Raw genomic sequence first — 19,068 nt, forward strand, 5'->3', positions numbered from 1 at the left:
GTGTGGGTGGCTTACATGCACAAGGAAGAACCTACATTGACGATAACATACTGTATGATTAGCACGCCAGTAACTCTTAAAGGGGCTCTGTGAAACTTTTGTTTTGTCCCACCGCGAGCCAGGAGAGCCACGAGGAGAGCGAGGACAAAGTAACATCCTGTGCACTGTCGTGGAAAATCCGTCCCAAGTTCTTCACAAAAACCAGTCCAGCAGCTTTAAAGAGACGAAACAAAACAAATCCTAGAATTCAAGAAATCCTGAGAAGACATCTGTATTGAAGAATAAGTTGTAAAACTATATAGATTCTACAGCTTTAACAAGTTGCCAATGCTGCCTAAAACTGTCTGTCCAACTCAATGAAAATACATATGGAAGTTTTTTTTTTCACTGATTCTTGAGAATTTGGACAGTTTTCAATTTTGAAAAGCAAAAAGTTGAAGTATTTAGAAATTGAACGTTATATGTTGATAGAACAAGGTATCAGCAGTCATACAGTATTTTGTTGCAACGTCCTGAGTTTGTACTTTTTTCAGTGAATACACCTTTACCTGTGATTACTTATTCAAAACACCATTAAAAGCTAATTATTACTATTTATTTAGGTTAACATAGATTCAGAGCTTATAACGCATTATGTCTTTAACATTAGTACACATATATATTATTACATGTGTAATATTCACTTTTATTTTTTTTATACAACTTTGCCTCCTTTGGAAACTCTTATGTCATGCAACTTAACAAAATTAGATTTCTTTTTATTGTTTTAAAGAGAAAATTACTGCCCTTGGCTTTTGCATTGACTACTTTCTGCCAGCGATTTTTTTGTTTGTGTCTCTCTTTGAATATCAGAGCGTTTATCTTTTTAAACTTTGAGCATCTTGCATTTGGTGTTCTCTTCCTCTTTTACAACACCTCTAACAGATGTGCATGTGTGTGAAGGAAATAAAGGAGAAATCATGTCATGTCATGTCATGTCATCGTCCGTAACCGCTTTATCCCTTTCCATGGGGTCGCAGGGTGTTGCTGCTGGAGCCAATCCCAGCCGTCTCCGGGCGAGGGCAGGGTACTCCCTGGACAAGTCGCCAGCTCATCGCAGGGCCCTCACTGATGAGCAATGTGGGGTTCAGTGTCTTGCTCAGGGACACTTCAACATGCAGCTCAGCCCAGCCCGGAGCCGGGATTTGAACCAGCGGAGAAATCATGTATATTTAAAAAATAAAGAGGTTAACATATTACCATTTATTCTTATCCTAAATTATATTCAAGCCACCATTTAGGGATGATTTGAATGTTTTTGTCAACACCGTCGAACTAGTATCACCACCGCCAGACAGCAAATCTGACTGTGTTGACAAAAACACACTCTATACAAAAGAGCAGTGTTGATGTTTGTGACACATCAGTAAATATGTAAAAAGAATACAGCTTTTTTTATTTTCTTTACCTTGTTGCATTGAGTAAACATAGAGGGAGGAAAGGAATATAGTTGACCATGTGGGTGCCTGATTTTATCACTTTTTCATAAATATCTGATGGTGTTGACAACAACTAAAGACACATTTTGACTTACCATAAAATAAGAATAAATATTGTTTAAAATTCACTGCTTTTCGTTTTAAAGATGTTTCACATTCTACTCTTTCATTTAGAATGTATACTGTACCTTTTTTTTTAATCAAATTCAAATGTTACTCTCTTGTTTGGGGACAGCTGGTTTTGTGGCTACTGGGCTGACATGAAATCATGTAAGTTCTGAACATACATGTTCGAACAACAGAAATCTTGAACACTTGTTCAAAAGACTGATGATCAACCGTGATTATTTAAAACAAGAACATGTTATTCATTTTCAACGGAAATAGCACTTCTCTTGGTGGGACATGTTTTTGCCGAAGTCTACACAATCAGTTTTATTTTTGTTGTTGTTTTGTGATAATGTAATGGAATGTTGATTTGCGTATTTACTCTGTTTAATACGGTAAAATAGGCTCACTGTGAGGTACAGACCTGGGATCCGATTAGCCCGCTACATTCTGCCCTATAATAGAACAGACCAGCTGGTTTTGGGCTGGTTCCAGATCAGCGCTCCTCGACAGTATTTAGGGGACTGCAGTTGAACGTTACGCTAACGTCACAAGACCCGCTGAAATTCAAAGTTGGAGGAGGAGATTGAAAGCAGAAAACAACAGGAAGGTTGTTTCTTGTTTGAACGTCAGTTGGCGTTGACCTGTTTAGTACAGACTGTAGATTCATTCAGACATATTTTCAGGTAAGGCAACAGGCGACTTGCTTAACATGTTCATGCTGCGCTGCTTACTTTGTTAACACGGACAATGTGTTTCTGCTAAAGTTAGCATGTCGCCCTTAGCTAGGCTAACGTTTTGCTGTTCAATTTAAGATAAATTAGCTTGAAATACGCTAGTCAGTTTTGTCTCACAGTGTTGCTAGCATTAACTCGCTAATGTACCTTTAGCTAGTTTTCAAGTGACAGGTTGTCCAATACTCGATGTTAAAACAAAGTTGTAAGAAGTAACACAGGTTCATAATGTGCTGCCGGTGTGATCACGGTCGTACGATTTAGCTGACTACCGAGCCCATTCTTTGTATGACTATGCGATTTCATTTAGGAAATGATCTGAGCTGTTACTAACGCGCTGGACGTTGTCATTTTTTACTTGGCACAAGGCAGAAGCTTTTTGAATCCAGTATTAGCGTTTCTGCTGACTGTCAAATGCCTAGCTATCCTCAGCTAGGGACTTTAGCCAAAAATGTTCCTTCCATTCATAGCCCATAATAATCTTATCTGATTTGTTTACCTGTAAGCAGGTGTTATGAGGCAGTCACTGCGATAGAAAATGCAATTGCTTCACCATTGTTTGCACGTTTGCATGTTTTAGTTAAATAGAATAATAAGCTGCCATCTTAAAGTAACCTGTTATGTCACTGTGTTTGCATCTCAGTATGGAAGCTGGCGAGGAAAATGGTGGAAATAGCCACCTGAAGAGACAGAGAGCACCTCTGTCAGATTCTGAAGATAATGTCCTGTCACCATCAGGTTAGTTTGTGCATGTGTTGTGAGAATGTCTATGTTTACAGTTATATCTTCAGTACTTCTGCATTTTCACAGCTGCCTTTGCAGTTATGTACTTTGGTGCTTTTGCATCTTTCTGTCTGATGCCTCAGAGGTAAACGATGGCCAGAAGCGGCGGCGCCTGGAGGCATCTGGTCAGGAGAACCGTAGTCCTAAACCTTCCTCCTCTGGACGCATAGCTGAGCTAGAGACAAAGCCAGACACACCAATGGTTCCCTCCGTCCGATCCCGAGTCCAGGAACTCACCCAGAGAAGAGGAGGTAATCCCACTTTAGAAGTGTTTCATCAACACCTTCCCAAAAAAACTAATTCAACAAAGACATGAACGCTTAATGGCTGTTGAATTAAACTGTACTTGTTTGGATCTGATAAACTGGTTATTGAATGTATATGTGTACGTATTCAGACACATGAGAATATTACAGTTAATGCTGGCAGGATTTTTGGTACCACTGAAAATAGTGGTACGTCATGGCAGCCAAGGTCAACATTCAAACTGGATTATCTCCACGCAAGATGAGGGCTATTGCCAAGGTGTTGAGCAATCTGTGTGGAGCTGTTGTGACTGTGATGTTAGATAAATACTTCAGTATGTGTTTGTTGTTTTAGGAGCAGCACTTCCGGCCCAGCGGTGCCTGTCTGATCCCGGGGCTCACAGCCTATCCGTCAACATCCAGGAAAGGGGTTTTAGAGAGCATCTCCTTAGTAAGGATGCGTGCAAACACACACATTCAAAAATCTCTGAGAAAAACTTGTCGCTGTTGAATACAGTGTTGGATTCACTTCAGCACATTACATAGAGGGACAAAAACACCAAAACGGATACAAACGAAGGTCCAAAGTACAAACATGTAGTGCAATGATTGATAGAGGTCAATACAATAAACTAAAGAAGGCACAGACTAAAATGGTGTTTGATTCTCAGCTCACACCTGACAGTGACCAAACTCAAATATGTGACATGACTTTAATTAAATCAGTACTGTGGCTGGCAAGGTATTAAAAGTCTGTTACAAAATATTTACTTTACGTTTTAAAAAAAGAGAGAACTAGATTTTTATGTGCTGCTTTAGGTTTATGTGTAAATCTACTTAATGTATATTTTTATAGTTGCAATTTTATATGAATTCTATATATGTATCATTTTACCATACATAAATCGTAGCTAAAAATCAAAAATGCCGAAGATGCAGTATCACTATTCTGACACGAAAAAACACAGAATTTCATAAACCTCACAATGTCACAAATTAAAACTACACTGAGGCCACTGACTAATTTATAGTGAGAATCACTGCACTGGACAAGAGTGTTTAAGAGGTACCCTTTCTTGCTGCCCTGAAAAGTACCTGGTAGGTAGCACTTCCTGTAGTGTTCAAGACCACCATGTGAAATGTTTATGTTCAGGTTATACTGTGGATGCTCTAGATTATAAGAGGCATGCATGGAGTTAAATCTGCCAAACCTCCAGCATGCATTTTAGAGCAATGTCAAATTGGAATTGGGAATTAATTTAATACCTACTGCTTTAAGAGAACATTTAGGAAATGTTCAATTTTAATTTGACTCAGTTTATATTTGTGTTTGAAAATTAATCTCTATGAATGTTTTCCCTCCAGGCGAGGGAGAATTTAATCAGCGAATGGAGCGGTTTAAAGTGCCAGTTTTCCAGGCTAGCCCCGCTCCCACAGAGAGCCCAGCAGACCCCTGCCCTCGGACCTGCTCCAACTTTGTATCTGGCATTCAGCAGAAACTCCAGGACACTACAACACCCAGCTCAGAGCAGGCTTCTCGCATGCGTGATGTAGGTTCAGAAGCTTTTATCACTGAAATGCATTAGTAGGACCTACATTACTGAGATCAGCACCAACATAAACACCTCAAGTTCTTGTAGTAAAATGGTCAATGAACTAAAAAACCTGGTGATATAAATGATTTACACAAAGTGGAAATATGTGAGTGTTCATCAGAGTGTCTGTGAGTCAATGAATGTTAAAATCTGGGGCCAGGTCCTGGTGTCAGTCAAGAGTCCAGCAATGTCTTTTAATTAATTGAAATTATTTTAAACTGAAGCTACTAGCAGCTGCAGTAGCTTAAATGATATGCTTTAAATAATTGATTAATTAATTAACTGATTTCTCTTTCTTTTTTGTGCCTGACATCTGACATGGGTTTACTGATCAGCAACGGAATCAGGAGTTGAGTCGGTTGCGACCAATCAGTGAGAATGCCTGGCTGAAAAGGAGCAGCTCTGATCCTTCGTTGACTCAGGTCAGTTTGTGATCATTCAGATACTCAAGAATGGTTTAGTCAAAGTTGTCAGTAACGTCTTGTGACAATGTGGTTAATTTGGCAATCTCATGCAGTTCTCAATTGTTATCATACTTTCTCTGATTCTAATAGAAATGGCTATGGCTAAATGGTTTGAATAGCAGGCTATTTTGTTCTTTGATTGCCATTTAATGATATACGACTGTCATTAAGTTCACACATAGGCGGTCCCCCCCTTTGGTTGGCACGCATATCCATCAGCTCAATGACGGCTCCTATTTTAAGTTGTTGTGGATGTATTTTTTTTGTTGTTGAGGAATTATACCAGTTTGTTTGAGACTGTTTTACACACCAGCTCATGTAATATTAGCAGGGCAGGACCCCTCCTGGCCCCTCAGCTCCCGACTGGGTTCCTATGTCTAGAAGGGCAGCTCATTGGCCTCCCATACAGCCCTGGGATGTGAGTCTGTAACCAAATAATTCATCACCCTCTAGCCACTTTTGTTCTTTGACACACATTTGGCAATGCTGGAGTCAATAGAATGGGCAGTATTGGTTTCTGGCAGGGATAAGAATTGAATTTGGTAACACAATAAGGAAAATATCAGTATACAAGCATACTACTTTGTTGGCAGAAGAACCCATTCACATGGCTCCAGTGTTTGTCTCTTTCGAGGAAGGAAGTTTACTCTTGAAATGGTGCACATACAAATGTCTGGTGTGGTTTTGGGGATATTCGTTGTTCACAGAAAGGATTTCCTTTTTACTTCTCACGTCATGAACAGCAGCAAATGGTAACAGCCTCTCTTGAATTCTCATGAAGGCGATGACAAGGTGACAAACTATTTCACTGTGATAACTGTAAAAATGTAAATTATATCACTACCTGTGATGTACTATACATAGAGTAACCTTGGAGAGATTTGTGAATATGTGACTAATCAGCATGACGCACCTTGTCATTAATTGCTCTTCTCTACTGGTCACAGTGGCTGTATGTTTCGGCCTTCAGGGTTTGAATACATTATTTGCTTGTTTGCTATAGCTCCTGACACTGTTTCTGTGGATGTTGGGCAAATGGCTTACATTAAGATCGTAACTTCTGGATGCAGTATTATAAACACCATAAAAAAGTCTTATCTTTGTTTTCTGGTGCTGATCATTTTGCACTCAGCAGGCTGATGGTGATGCTGAGATGAAAGATGGCAGCTTCACTGAAGCTCTTACATCAGGCACAGAGAGGCATTCTTCAGATAGCACAGGTAAGACTTTTAATTTTCCCTCATCCTGTCCTCTTTAGTGAACACGTGCTGTAGTTTGAATAGTTACTTGAATATGAATACTAAGTATAACATTCTCATGTGTATCAAGTATGAAGCATAGGTAGCCTAGAGATTAAGATGTGAGACTACTTTTCCAACAGGAAAAAGGGCACCCTGTGACTCTGAAACTCCAACAGGATCTGGAGAGGTTAAAGACTATAATGAAGGGCAGCTGGTAGTGGAAAGGAAGGGGCAAAGTACTCTACAGTGTGGAGAAGTCGGGGAGAAGACGGAGCACAAGGCTTCAATCGAAAATGAAAAGGACCAGCTTAGGTCCCAACAATTACAGAGCCCGATTGTATTGAGGTTGTCTTTAAGCAAGGATCAGAGTTTCTCCAGAGCATCTTTTAGTGAGGATCTCGGCGTGTCAGAGTTGCCTACAGGTGATGATCAGAGCTTGCTAGGCGCGGTCTCCAAACCAACTGAACAGGGTGCATCTGAGATGTTTTCATTTGAAGAAGTTGAAGAAATTGGTGATTATCAACACAGCGAAGATGAGATTGAGCCTTCAACAGATGAGGAATTAAAGTTCTGGAGATATCCTCAAGACAATGTGTGCATGGAGGAAGAGTCTAAAATGGGTGAGCAGGAGGAATATATGCGTGCTAAAGAGGAGGAAGGACAGTTGGAATCATCCAGAGTGGAAAATGAGAAGGGAGGCTGCGTTGCACATGATGGTAAAGATTCTGACATCCGGGATAGTGAATGTTATTTGGCTAATGTCTCTGCTGAGATTGCGGGCTCCTTTGAAACTCAGGAAGATGAGAAACCTATACCTGAGGAGGATGAATTGAGGCAAGACAGCTGTTTAGATGACTCTGTGAAAGACCAATTGACTTCAAACAAAGACCAAGGCAACATACAGTCTTGTTATGAGGGAGCACTCAGAGGAGATACGCATATTTTTTCAATAAAACAAGACCAGCAAGACACTGAACCAGGTAATCATAGGGATGATGTATGTCAACAGTCAAAGGCAGTCCAGACGGTCAGTATAAAAGAAGAGGACATGGATCCAGAGTCAGACGGAAGTGGTCCAAATGGCATAGTGAAGGAAACTCGGGCATCTCCTTTGGCAAATGTAGCTCAGGCTCTGAATGATGACTATACAAAGCTTGAAACAAATATGAAAGATGTAGCTAAACTTAAAGTAGAGACACTGGCTAAATCAACAGAGGGCGATGGAAGTGATGGAGATCAGTGTTTGACAGAAGTAGAGGTATCAGATCACCTTCTGGAGACCAAGGAAATGGAGCAAGTGTCAGTAGGTAGAAGCCAGGGTGTTGTAGGTAGGCTGACAGAAAACACTCATGAGTCCGAGGGAGGAGAAAGCTCAAAGAAAGTCACCTTTATACTGGAGCCTGAGCTAATCAATGACTCCACCCTGTCTGAGACCAATACCTCCATGGAATCCAGGGCAGACACAAGTGTGTCAGGTGAGAACAGTACAAAGATGTTGGTGTGAGCACCTGGGCCACATGTGGACACCTTAGGAGACAGGGAACATATGGGTGAAGTCAATTATTTTTCAGACAGAAATCACTGGTTTATTAGTAAACTTCGTCTGCAAACTGCATGTTCTAAATCACATGGTTGCAAGAGGAAAACAAAAACTGCACTTGGGAAACAACTGTGATAAAAGATGGATCTATCTATTGTGGGTTTTCTCAGACTTTACCAGCCATCCATCTATTGTTCAAATTGTTGTTTTGTTTTTTTGCGAATGTGTCTTCCCACAGTTGAACTAAGCTCTCATGATGAGACCAACACCGCTGAAGTCATCGACCAGATGTTTGAGGAAGTGCTGGAATATGCTGGAAGGATGCAGGGAGAGGGGGTGGAAGATGAAGACACTGAGGACCATGATAGTGGTATTGGCGTTTGCCCTGGAGACAAAGATAAGATGGATATGGAGTCTGAGAAGGAAAAAAGTGAAGAAGAGCATGAAAGCAACGGCGATGAGCTGCTGACTTTTCCTCCAAGTGGCATCCTGTCACCCCTCAGCAAGTCTGTAGAAGCTGTGGTTACTCCTCTGGTAAGATTAGTTCATAACTTTGAGCTGTTTGTACATAAGTTCAATTATGGAGCTGTCTAGAATAAGTGGGGAATCTTATAAATTCAGATCCTCAGTAGATTTATATAATGTTCTTCATCCCACCAATAGCGACTGGCGGTGAGCCAGGAGTCCAATCCTCCATCTCTGCTCCTGACTCCAGGAGAGACCTCCACCCCTCCTGCTGAAAGTGCACCTCTATACAGGTAATCACAGCTGCAGCTTGTGTTGAGAGTAACTTCTTATCGAAGTCTCAGTCTTAAATCATCAGTGTTGTCTTTTTCAAAACACATTTAGGAAGTTAAAGGCCCAGTTATGCATACTGATTACCACAGTTGTTACCATTAAACTTTTCACACTGGTGTCATAGCCATTAAAGCTGTAATAGAGGCAAATCAAATGTTTGACCAGCAGACACACAGGCCTAACTAAAGCTTTGATTTGAAATCACTATATAGATTTAAATATGATAAATAGGATCTCATCAGGTTTTATGAACATGTTGGATTGTACTGTTATCATCTTCAAATAACTTTTCTTTTAGATATAGAAGCTGTAAATACTGTTAATTATCATTATGATAATAATTCTGAGTGGGAATGTGTTATGTGAGTAATTGTTAACATATCAGAATCTGACTGTGTAGTGGAATGGTGCTCTCACCTGTCTGTAAATTGTACTTTCATTGACAGTATTGATGCCTACCGCACACAAAGACAGATTAAGCCGTCCACAATTCAGAGTGTCACTCCTGGGGTTCAAAGACGAGCTCCAGTGAAGTCCCAGCCTCAACCCTCTGTCAACACCAAGGAGAAAATCACGGTGTGCAGCACTGTTTTCAACTCTTTTTCAACTGAAGAAGGCTTACCCATTATGTCAGCAATATTTATCTTTCTGGAGAAATATAGTTGATTGTTGAGACTCATCCCCAGGTCATCAAATACCAACAGTTTGAGCTGGCCTGGACACAAGGCACCAACCCAAAGCGCCAGGATGAAACTCAACAATTAACTATATTTCTCCAGAAAGTAACCTTTAGTGTTTCTACTGTTAACCTAACTTTGGTTTGTAAATGTAACTACAACTGCTTCGATTTTCCCAGGCTCTTAATGAAGAAGCAGGGAAGCTGCAGACCATCATCAACCAGACTCTGCAGGCTCTGAGCTGCTGCACTGATGAGGAGCACGGACGAGGCTCACTGGAGGAGGCTGAAGCTGAGAAACTACTGCTGGTCTCCTGTATGTACACATCAAGATCTTTGATTTAGGGCTGCCCCCGACCAAGGATTTTCTTGGTCGACCAGTGCTCGTCATTTAGAGCAATTAGTCGACTAATCGACGCATATATATATATATATGTATATATGTATATGTGTATATATATATATATATATATATATATATATATATATATATATATATTATATATATATATATATTCTCATATATATTTTTATATATATATGTGTCCTCTATATGTTTACTATCTATTTTTATCTATATTTGTCTATCTCTCTATATCTCTATCTATCTCTCTCTTTCTGTTTTTTTGTTTTTGTCTCTCTATCTATATCTCTATATATCTCTCTATCTATCTTTTTTTCTCTCTCTATCTCTCTCCTTTTTCTCTCTCTCTCTCTTCTCTTCTCCTTTCTCTCTTTCTCATTTGGTCCTATTTATCTTTTCTATCTTTATATCTCTCTTCTCTATTTATCTCTTTATATCTCTTTCTATCTATCTTTCTCTCTTTATCTATCTCTTATCTCTCTTTCTCGTCTCTTTCTCTATCTCTGTATTCTCGTGTATAATCTCTCTTTCTATCTTTCTCTCTCTCTTTCTCTCTCTCCTATTTCTCTTTTTCTCTTTCTTTCCTCTTCTCTCTCTCTCTCTTCTCTCTTTTTCTCTCTCTTTACTTTCTCTTATTGTATATGTATATATATATGTATATATGTATATATATATGTATATATATATGTATGCGCAGTAAAGTGGATGCGCCTGTAGAGAGATTTACACAATAACTAAAACACAGTGAGCTGGATAATTTAGCTTCCCCAGTACACAAGAATAGTCTAATACTAGCACATATAACAATAATAAAATGTATTTATCTCTGCTCAAACGTTCGGGCCGCCATGGGCAGGTAGCTAGGCTATTTACATGTTTAAGGTGGTACATCATGTTCGTCGTGGAGGAGTGATAGGCGAAGTTTTTCTTGCAAAAGTTTGCATGTCACCTTCTTGGGGTCATCCTTCTTCTTTTCAGAATGATCCAATATTTTAGACGTCTTTCCCGACATTGTTGGCTACTAATTGTTAACTGTCCAACCGCGATGTCGAAGGGACCTGCCTGTTAAAAAAAATAAACACAGAAAGCGAGTGAGTGTCACGACTTCCTGTATCTGGCCCTTCAAATTAAAAGCCATAGATTTTGCCTTAATTTTGACAAGACACCAAATGTTTGTTGTTTTTTTTTCCTGCGACCAATCAACCAATGACATTTTGGTCGGCTATTGAGTTTTTGGTCGACCAGTGCTTGGTTGACTATTTGGGGGCAGCCCTACATTGATTTAATTGTCCCATCTTTGTGTACCATTGATAAGAAGCCATGTTCACACTGTATTGATTCTTGATTCAACAGCAATTGCATTCTTTTGATACTTGTAAGATAAAATGGTAAAAGTAGCAGATTGACAACGGTATTAATAATATTCATAAAATCATTCGTCATGTTCCAAAGCTTGAATAATTGCACTCATAGAAATGAGTAGTTAAGTTGTTTTGTTTGCCTCTCTGATGTTATCAATCTTGTGACACTTTTCCTTGTCAGGTGAGAAACGCTCGGCCTTGCTGGCAGAGGTTGCCAGGCTGAGGGAGGAAAGAAACTCTGAGTCAGGAGAGGCAGCAGGAGAGGACGAGGACATTGTTTCCCAGCAGCCCTGCAGAGGGACTGTCACCATCACAAACATCCAGCTGCCCCTCAAGGTTGAATTTGTCTGCTCCTCACACAACCGATCAGGTAGCACAGCCTTTTAACATTACTAATGCAGTATGACTTCAACATTCAGGACTGAATTTACACAAATGTGGTGGTTTTCCACTTTGAAAGGACTAAATTGTCTATTTTCCCCTTTTAAGGTCGTCCAAGTCATTACTTCTTCATCCTGATCCGCTATGGGCCCTGCAACATCGTGGCCACCCCACTGGCCACAGCTGCTGATGCTCAGAATGGAGACACCATCTCCTTCCCTACTTCTGTCACTCTGTAAGCTGCACTTCATTAAGTGTTTTAGGTTACTTTGTTTGACAAGTCTTATGCTCTGCTTCAAGCACACATTTGCTGCATTTACATGTTTCTTTCTTCGTTTATCTAATTTGACATTGGTGTTTTTTTTATCTGCACATGAAATCTCCCAACAAGAAAAACATAACTACTTACACAATGACTAAGACACTAACACCAGGTAGATATAACGCAATATGTATCACTGCGTTTCGTAAAGTCGCTTATATATTTTAACAAAAATTTCACCGCAACAAAAAACTGGCATTTCTTACCATATGGTATTCGAAATGGAAATAGACATGCATGTGTAGGAAAGATACAGTGGCATTGACATTGACCCTGAATTCTTCTTCTTCATAAACCTGGGATGGTCTTTTTTTCACAAACATTACTCATTTTTAAATGATTACGATGAGTCTTTTTGGCACCTAAATCTTTTTGCATTGTCATTGTAAATGTATCAATATCAGTGTTACCATATTAGTAGTATATAGATGAATGCATTGTTTACTTTGTCTCCTTGATATGTTAATTTTAGGAAGGATATACGCTCATCCTTTGAAATTGATGTGGAAGTCTACAGCCTGGTAAGATAAAACTTTTGACATTTTGATTTTATTGACAGTCTAATTAATTTCTGTCAGTTGCTAACTCTATTCTAAATGAGCTCAGTAGTTTTATTATGGCAACACCTTATACCTACTGCAGGGCCTAATGATACTGTAGGTCAAAACATCACGAATACTTGGCTTCCATAGGAATGTATTGTTTGTCTGCATAGTATTCATATTATGACTGCCATTCTAGTTGTAAAAACTAATTTAATTTAGTTTATTTCATAATTTCTTCTCTTTCCAGTTATAGAAAGGTGTAAAATACACAGTACAATAAGATCTAATGTGGATTTTTTTAATGTGCCTGTTTTTGTTCCCTCTAGTCCCACACCTCAGGTAGTAACTGCAGCACGGACCGGACCACCACCAAGTCGCGGGTAAGTTGGTGAGCCAAATAATGAGCCGTGTGTTTATATCAGTGACGGTCTGATTAATTCATGGTGCTTTTACATATTCAGGTCACACCGAGGAAGCTCCTGAATACTATCACAGTGAGTGTCCTGATTTTGTTTCATGCCCGGCTATTACAGTGTTTTTCTTTCACCTCACAGAATAATTTCCCTAAACTTTCTTTGTTTTCAACAGAGATCCAGTAACAGTCTGACATGTAAGTTGAGTTATATATTAGTCAGTGGTTGTTATAGTTCAAGGAAACTTAATTTATTTAGACTGTTGTTTTGTTGTTGTTTGTTGTTGTTGTTGACTCAAATCAACAACAACAAATCCAGAGCGGTACCTATTATTAAATGTCTAAAAAATGTTTTGTATTCAAAAGCTGATAAAGTTTATTCGCCAAATAAACTGAGTGGCCATAATGGTCAAATACATTACTGCTGGCCAGTTTATGTTCATTCTGAGTTTTTTCAGCCTGTGCTTCTCTGTCCTTCAGCTGCTCCTCCAGCTGTCAACACACGTCGCTCCAGTAACTTTTGTTTGGTGGGTTCCCATAAGATCACCTTGGCCTCACTGGGACACAGCAAGTTCCCCCTGGATAAGGTAATGATCTGACATGGTGTTGTTCACAACTGTTTTTGGCATCTTCAGAAATTAAAACCTAATACATGCCTCTTACTCAGACCAGAGTATTGTGTCTACTGATGAAAAGTGTACTGAACATTGTTGGTCAGTTGATTTTTTTTATTTTTTTAAGTAAGAAACTAAACAACCAATAGAATCTACGAGCCTTGCATCAATTCACAAATGCAAATTGAAAGAAACCTGTTATTTTTTTTATATATTCTAAAGAGCATTATCAACAGTAAAAACAACCTTGAGCACAATTATTTAGACCTATAACCAATCCCAGCCACAAACCTTGTGACATAATGGCGAGTAAACTAAAGAGGGAAAAAAATAGAAAAAGATGAGATATGCACCGCTTAAAGCATGTGAAATGTTAGTTTAATAGTTCCCACTGAATTGTACTTTCAGGAAGCCTCTTCCTTCTGTTGTAATAATTAATAGAATTAAACATTCTGAAACATTCAGGAAAGGAAGAGCATGTTCACTGTCACCAGGTTTTGCATCTCTCTGTGCATTTGCTTTTTTTACATTCAGCACTAGTCAACCACTGAAGACACCGCTATACATCCCTTTAGTCTTTTTTATTATTCTGACAAAAGCTTCAACACATGGGTGGGCTCACTGGTGATGTAACATGTCTGCCCCTCCCTTTCTGCCTCCCTCCTCTCTCTCCCTCTCACTGTCTCTCTCTGTCTCTCTCCTGCTTCCTCCACTCAGATGAAACTTGAAGGCAAAATCAGGAGGCTGCTGGGAGATGAATTTCAGGAAAAGGTTTCACTCTTTTCACAACACTGTCAGCCTTTCACCTCTCACGGCTAACCTAACCTCTGACTCACGATTTCACTATTTCAAATTAATTGATGGATGTTTGTGGTCAATAAAGTTCCATGTATTTTTTTTTCAAGCTCGTTTTTATCCGTTTTTAAAAACCACAGATGATCTGATCATGTGGCAATACTTCGACTGTGAAATGACATGGTGCTTAAGAGCAAAATGAAAAGAATTATATGACATTATTTACTCCATTCTACATAAACACTGGATCGAAATTCATTGTGAAATGTATTCGTATGCATGTGGTTAGAGTTAACACTAAATCCTTTAGCTGTCAGTGAAATTCATCACCAATTACCTTGGTAACCGATGAATGTGTTTGAGTAATTATCTATGAAAACGGAAGTCAGAACTCTGATTCCAGCTTCTTCAGTGTAAATATTTTCTGGTTTCTTCTCCTCCTCTATGATAGTATGTTTACGTTGTGGACAAAACAACATTTGAGGACGTCATCTTGGGCTGTGGGAAACGCTTGTACTTGTAAACACTATGAGTTTTTGACCATTTTCTGACATTTTATAGGCAAAACAACTAATTGATTAATCGAGCAAATAATGGGCAGATTAATCCACGATTAAAATAATTCTTAGCTGCAGCGCTAGTTATTACATATTTCTTTTCTATATTTTCTTGTATTTATTTTTGAATTACATGCTGTCATGAGGTTATTGGGAGGAAACTGACGGCATAGAAAGTACACTTCTAATCAAGTCACTGTGTCATTTCACCCATTAAGTTTTCTCTCTGTCGAAGGTGTGTCTGTCTGTCTGTCTGTCTGCCAACTGTCTGAATGTACAAGAGGAATTTCACTCCAACATGCAGTACACACATTGCTGATACCTACTCGTGATGACTTTGACGATATAAATGCAAGTCACTTGTGAGCACATCAGGCCACAGTTTAATCAAGAATGTTGAATTTTTCTTTACAAAAATGGGTGAAGACCTTGTTTGAATGAAATTCTTCAAATTATTGTGTTTTGGGGCTTAACATGTCCTTAACATAGTACTTTTTACAGTGTGTCCTCTCCCTCTTTCTCCCTGACTGCAGGTGCCTTTTCTCTCTCCTCTAGAGGGCAACATCTACCTGAGACTGAACAGTGAAAGTCACTCAAATGTACAGCACCAAGGCTTCCTGGTCAGTGACGTGATGTTTTTAAATTCTGGCTACATTACATATTTATGTTAACAAGCAATTTAGCATCATATGACTTAAAAGAAGAATTAGATTTTGTTATCATTGTTTTAGCAAGCATCTGTCTTTGCTAAAAAAGTTTAACAGGCTTCCAATGATCAAAACAGACATTTTTCTTGAATGTTAAAAAATTCACTCTTACTCTTGCTCCCAGACGATGTTTGAGTTGATCAGTGGATATGGGGTGTGGCATCGCCGATACTTTGTTCTGGAGGAATGTAACATGTACTACTGGAACCATCCCAATGACAAAGAAACCAAGGTATGGATAGACCAACAGACTGACTGGCAGACAAAGCCCCTGTGTCACTTCATCAATTAAACTCTGTTTTCTGTTCCAACCTCCCAGGAGGCAGAGGGCAGCATTTCTCTGTCCAACTCCCTCAGTCAGTCTGTCAGGCCCGTGAAGAGGGACTCCTGTGCTCGACCTTTCACCTTTGAGCTGGTGAGCAGCATCACACAGCAGCAGAAGGACGACAGCCAGGAAGCCTTGTCCAAGTAAGATCACATCTAATCTCAAACACCCTAAAAACTTTGGTAGTAGATAATAAATGCACTAAATTTCTTTTAGGTTTAGTTCAGTGCTTCAGTACAATCGTCAGTTGGTTCCATGCAGCTCATCCAGCGCAATCCAAGTATCTGTAAGCCCTGAAATTGATTTGAAGACAATATTTGCACCCTTGCGGGTATTTAGCTCAGCAGTCAAAGATTTCAACTTGAAAAAGGGTGCAAGTTATTTGACAAGTACACATCAACTTTAGTTATTAAGGAAAATGCTGCTTGCTGTTTTTCTGTGTAGCTCCAGAAACATTTTGTGGACAACATAACTTGACTCAGCTTCTTCAGCACGGGGCTGGTTCAAGATACCGAATTGTTATTTGGTTATTTTGGGATGTTCCTTCAAAGCTCAAATTCCATGACTGCTTTCAATCATTTTGATGTTGCACATTTTGGCTAAAATATTGCATAATTTGTTCTGAAAACCTGTTTAAGTGTAATTGTCACTTGTGTTTATAGTAAGAATGAAGCATGTTGCTCTTCTAGGTGCAGCACACTAGTGATGTCACAGAGGGTGTTTTAATTTTGACAGTTGATGGGAAACACCTTCTGTGACATCAGTGATTTGGATGTGTCCCCAAATATATTTTTGAAAAAGAGAAGTCACCGTTAGGAAAAATATGTATAGCCTTTACACTCTCTTTAAGTTTCAACTGGGATTGGCTGTGGTGAAGCCGAGCAGACAGCTCAAGGCCAGCTTTCACTCAAAGCAGCCACGCCTCTAAATACACAGAACCTTAGGCCTTGATATATATTAAAGGAGTTGGTTATGTAATTATTCACCTCTAGTACTGGTGTCTTGAGCAGGAAGATTGGCTTTAGCAGGTTGAATATATGTACTAGACTGTTAACACGTTTATTTCTGCTGTTAAGTTGGGCATTTAACATGGGCTCTTAACATGGGCTCACATGGGGACTTACTCACTTTTGGAGCCAGCTTCCAGTGGCCAAACAAAGACTTGCAGTTTGTGGTACTTTCTACTCTTTTTTCAGCCCTGGAGGTTTCCACTTGGTCCGGTTTCACTAACAGTTCTAACAGTGCTCATGGGTTCACAGTACACAAACTGATGGATGTTGTTGTTGTGCAGGTGCTGGTTTGCAGCTGACACCAAACAGGAAAGGCTGGACTGGATGGAGAAACTCAACCAAGTTCTTTTGGACTTTCACACATGGAACCGAACATCAAAAAGTGAGCAGTTGGATACATCCAGCAGTGGGAACCTGAGGGAGAGCATACTGTAACTCCACCACTGACCTCAGGGTCGGGATTCTTTATCTCAGAACTGTAGTGGTTAAGTTTCTGCCTGATGCGCTCTGTTAAAAGTTGATATGTAACTGCCAAATTATAAACATTTGGCAAGTCAACACCTTCTGTATCATCTTGATTTATCTTTGGGAGATGTCTATTTGATTCTCATATTATTGTTTATTTCTTTTCATCTGAATCCAATCATTACTATTGGTTATCACTTTTATTTGCTAAGTTCCGGTTGCCATTTGAATACTTTTAGTTTGTCTTTATTCTGGTTTTGTGGAAATCAGGTTTTATTTGGGCCTGTTTTTTTGTGGCAATCAGCTGCTTTAGCCTTTGTAGGCAAATATGATTTGGTCACCTCAGTTTCTAAGGTGGCAATAATTTACACATATATTTAAATTCATATTGTTTTTTGTGTCGTTGGAACTGGAAGGTTATTTGTATAGAAACACTAATAAATATTGAAGGAGAAGGAAATCTTTAAGTCTATTAAACTAATCTAGGCTGAGAATTAGGACTGGGCGACAAATCGTTAAAAAAGATTAATTCGAGTTTGTGGTTTAGGACGATTTAATTAAAAAAAAAATCGATTTTCTCTTTAACTTGCTCCGCTGCCGCTCCCCGTGGGCTCCCGTAGTTTATAATGGGTTCCCCCCGCATTGAATTTCCACAGAGAAACAATCACAACAACATGGCAGCAAGCCAAGAGTTTGTTCCTAAAAAGGCACTGTCTTGTTAGTAGCTTGGTTTCATGCCTCGGACCTCGAACAAACCACGGTCCACTGCAAAGTTTGTTCAAAGGCTGTTGTAACTAAAGGCAGCGGACCGACCCATTTATTTCAGCATCTCAAACAGACACGTGTATCAGAGTGGGACACTTGGTCAGTATGGCTACGTTCACACTGCAGTACAAGTGACCTGAATCCGATTTTTTCGCTCATATGTGACCCATATCTGATTTGCTTTTGACAGGGTGAACAGTACAAGTCGCATTGAATCTGACATTTTCTAATAAGATTCAGGCCACATTTAAATGTGGTACTGAATCGGATACGTATCGGATTTTTTTTTTAATGCGACCACAATCTGAACAGCCAGGTCGCATTTAATGCGACTTTGACGTCATTCTGACCCGCGCTGCACTGGTTTGTAAATGAATGACAAATAAAGTTGATTGAAAAAAAAGTGTGCCACAGGCGGGAGCGGGCGGGAGCCACGAACATAATCAAAACAAACATGGAGGACAGCAGTGATCCTGCTCGCTGTAACCAGCCACAACCCAATCCCACCACTCCTGGCACCGACGCCGTATCCAAATACTCCTCTGTACGGATGTTGCCGCTATTGCTCCGCATAGAGCCATCATTAAAATATGAATTTTCTTTCTCCTCTTCCTCCTTCGTGATATCACCCGCTCACAAATTTGCCGGCTGCAGCCACACTGTTTTTAGCATTAAGCCATACAGTCCCACGTGACCGGTTGCCGTTGCCATGTTCGCTTCCGTAAACACCGCTGTGGCGTGATGTCATCAATGATCAACTGCACATGCGGGTCACTTCAGGAG

At 39.6% G+C, this 19,068-nt stretch overlaps 1 protein-coding gene across 11 annotated transcripts; it reads left to right on the top strand.

Annotated features, from left to right (window-relative positions):
• The first annotated feature begins 2,111 nt into the window (after nucleotides 1–2,111).
• anln2 (anillin, actin binding protein 2) lies at nucleotides 2,112–17,975 on the top strand. 11 transcript variants are annotated; one of them, XM_030427076.1, is made up of 25 exons: nucleotides 2,112–2,272; nucleotides 2,964–3,058; nucleotides 3,187–3,354; nucleotides 3,704–3,799; nucleotides 4,714–4,898; nucleotides 5,279–5,365; nucleotides 5,736–5,825; nucleotides 6,540–6,627; nucleotides 6,789–8,123; nucleotides 8,427–8,722; nucleotides 8,852–8,946; nucleotides 9,433–9,562; nucleotides 9,843–9,978; nucleotides 11,569–11,757; nucleotides 11,877–12,003; nucleotides 12,563–12,611; nucleotides 12,962–13,015; nucleotides 13,097–13,129; nucleotides 13,224–13,245; nucleotides 13,528–13,634; nucleotides 14,379–14,432; nucleotides 15,547–15,633; nucleotides 15,845–15,952; nucleotides 16,040–16,188; nucleotides 17,337–17,975. In XM_030427076.1, the coding sequence occupies exons 2-25, from the start codon at nucleotides 2,965–2,967 to the stop codon at nucleotides 17,488–17,490; spliced, it is 3,933 nt and encodes a 1,310-aa protein (XP_030282936.1). In that variant the 5' UTR covers nucleotides 2,112–2,272; nucleotide 2,964; the 3' UTR covers nucleotides 17,491–17,975. The 11 variants fall into 11 exon arrangements, with proteins under 11 accessions (XP_030282936.1, XP_030282938.1, XP_030282937.1 ...); XM_030427078.1 differs by having other exon boundaries at nucleotides 6,543–6,627; XM_030427077.1 differs by having other exon boundaries at nucleotides 5,739–5,825.
• The last annotated feature ends 1,093 nt before the right edge of the window (nucleotides 17,976–19,068 follow it).

The sequence above is a fragment of the Sparus aurata genome, chromosome 8 (genome assembly GCF_900880675.1).
Source record: "Sparus aurata chromosome 8, fSpaAur1.1, whole genome shotgun sequence".
In the NCBI taxonomy this organism is placed as follows: Eukaryota; Metazoa; Chordata; class Actinopteri; order Spariformes; family Sparidae; genus Sparus; species Sparus aurata.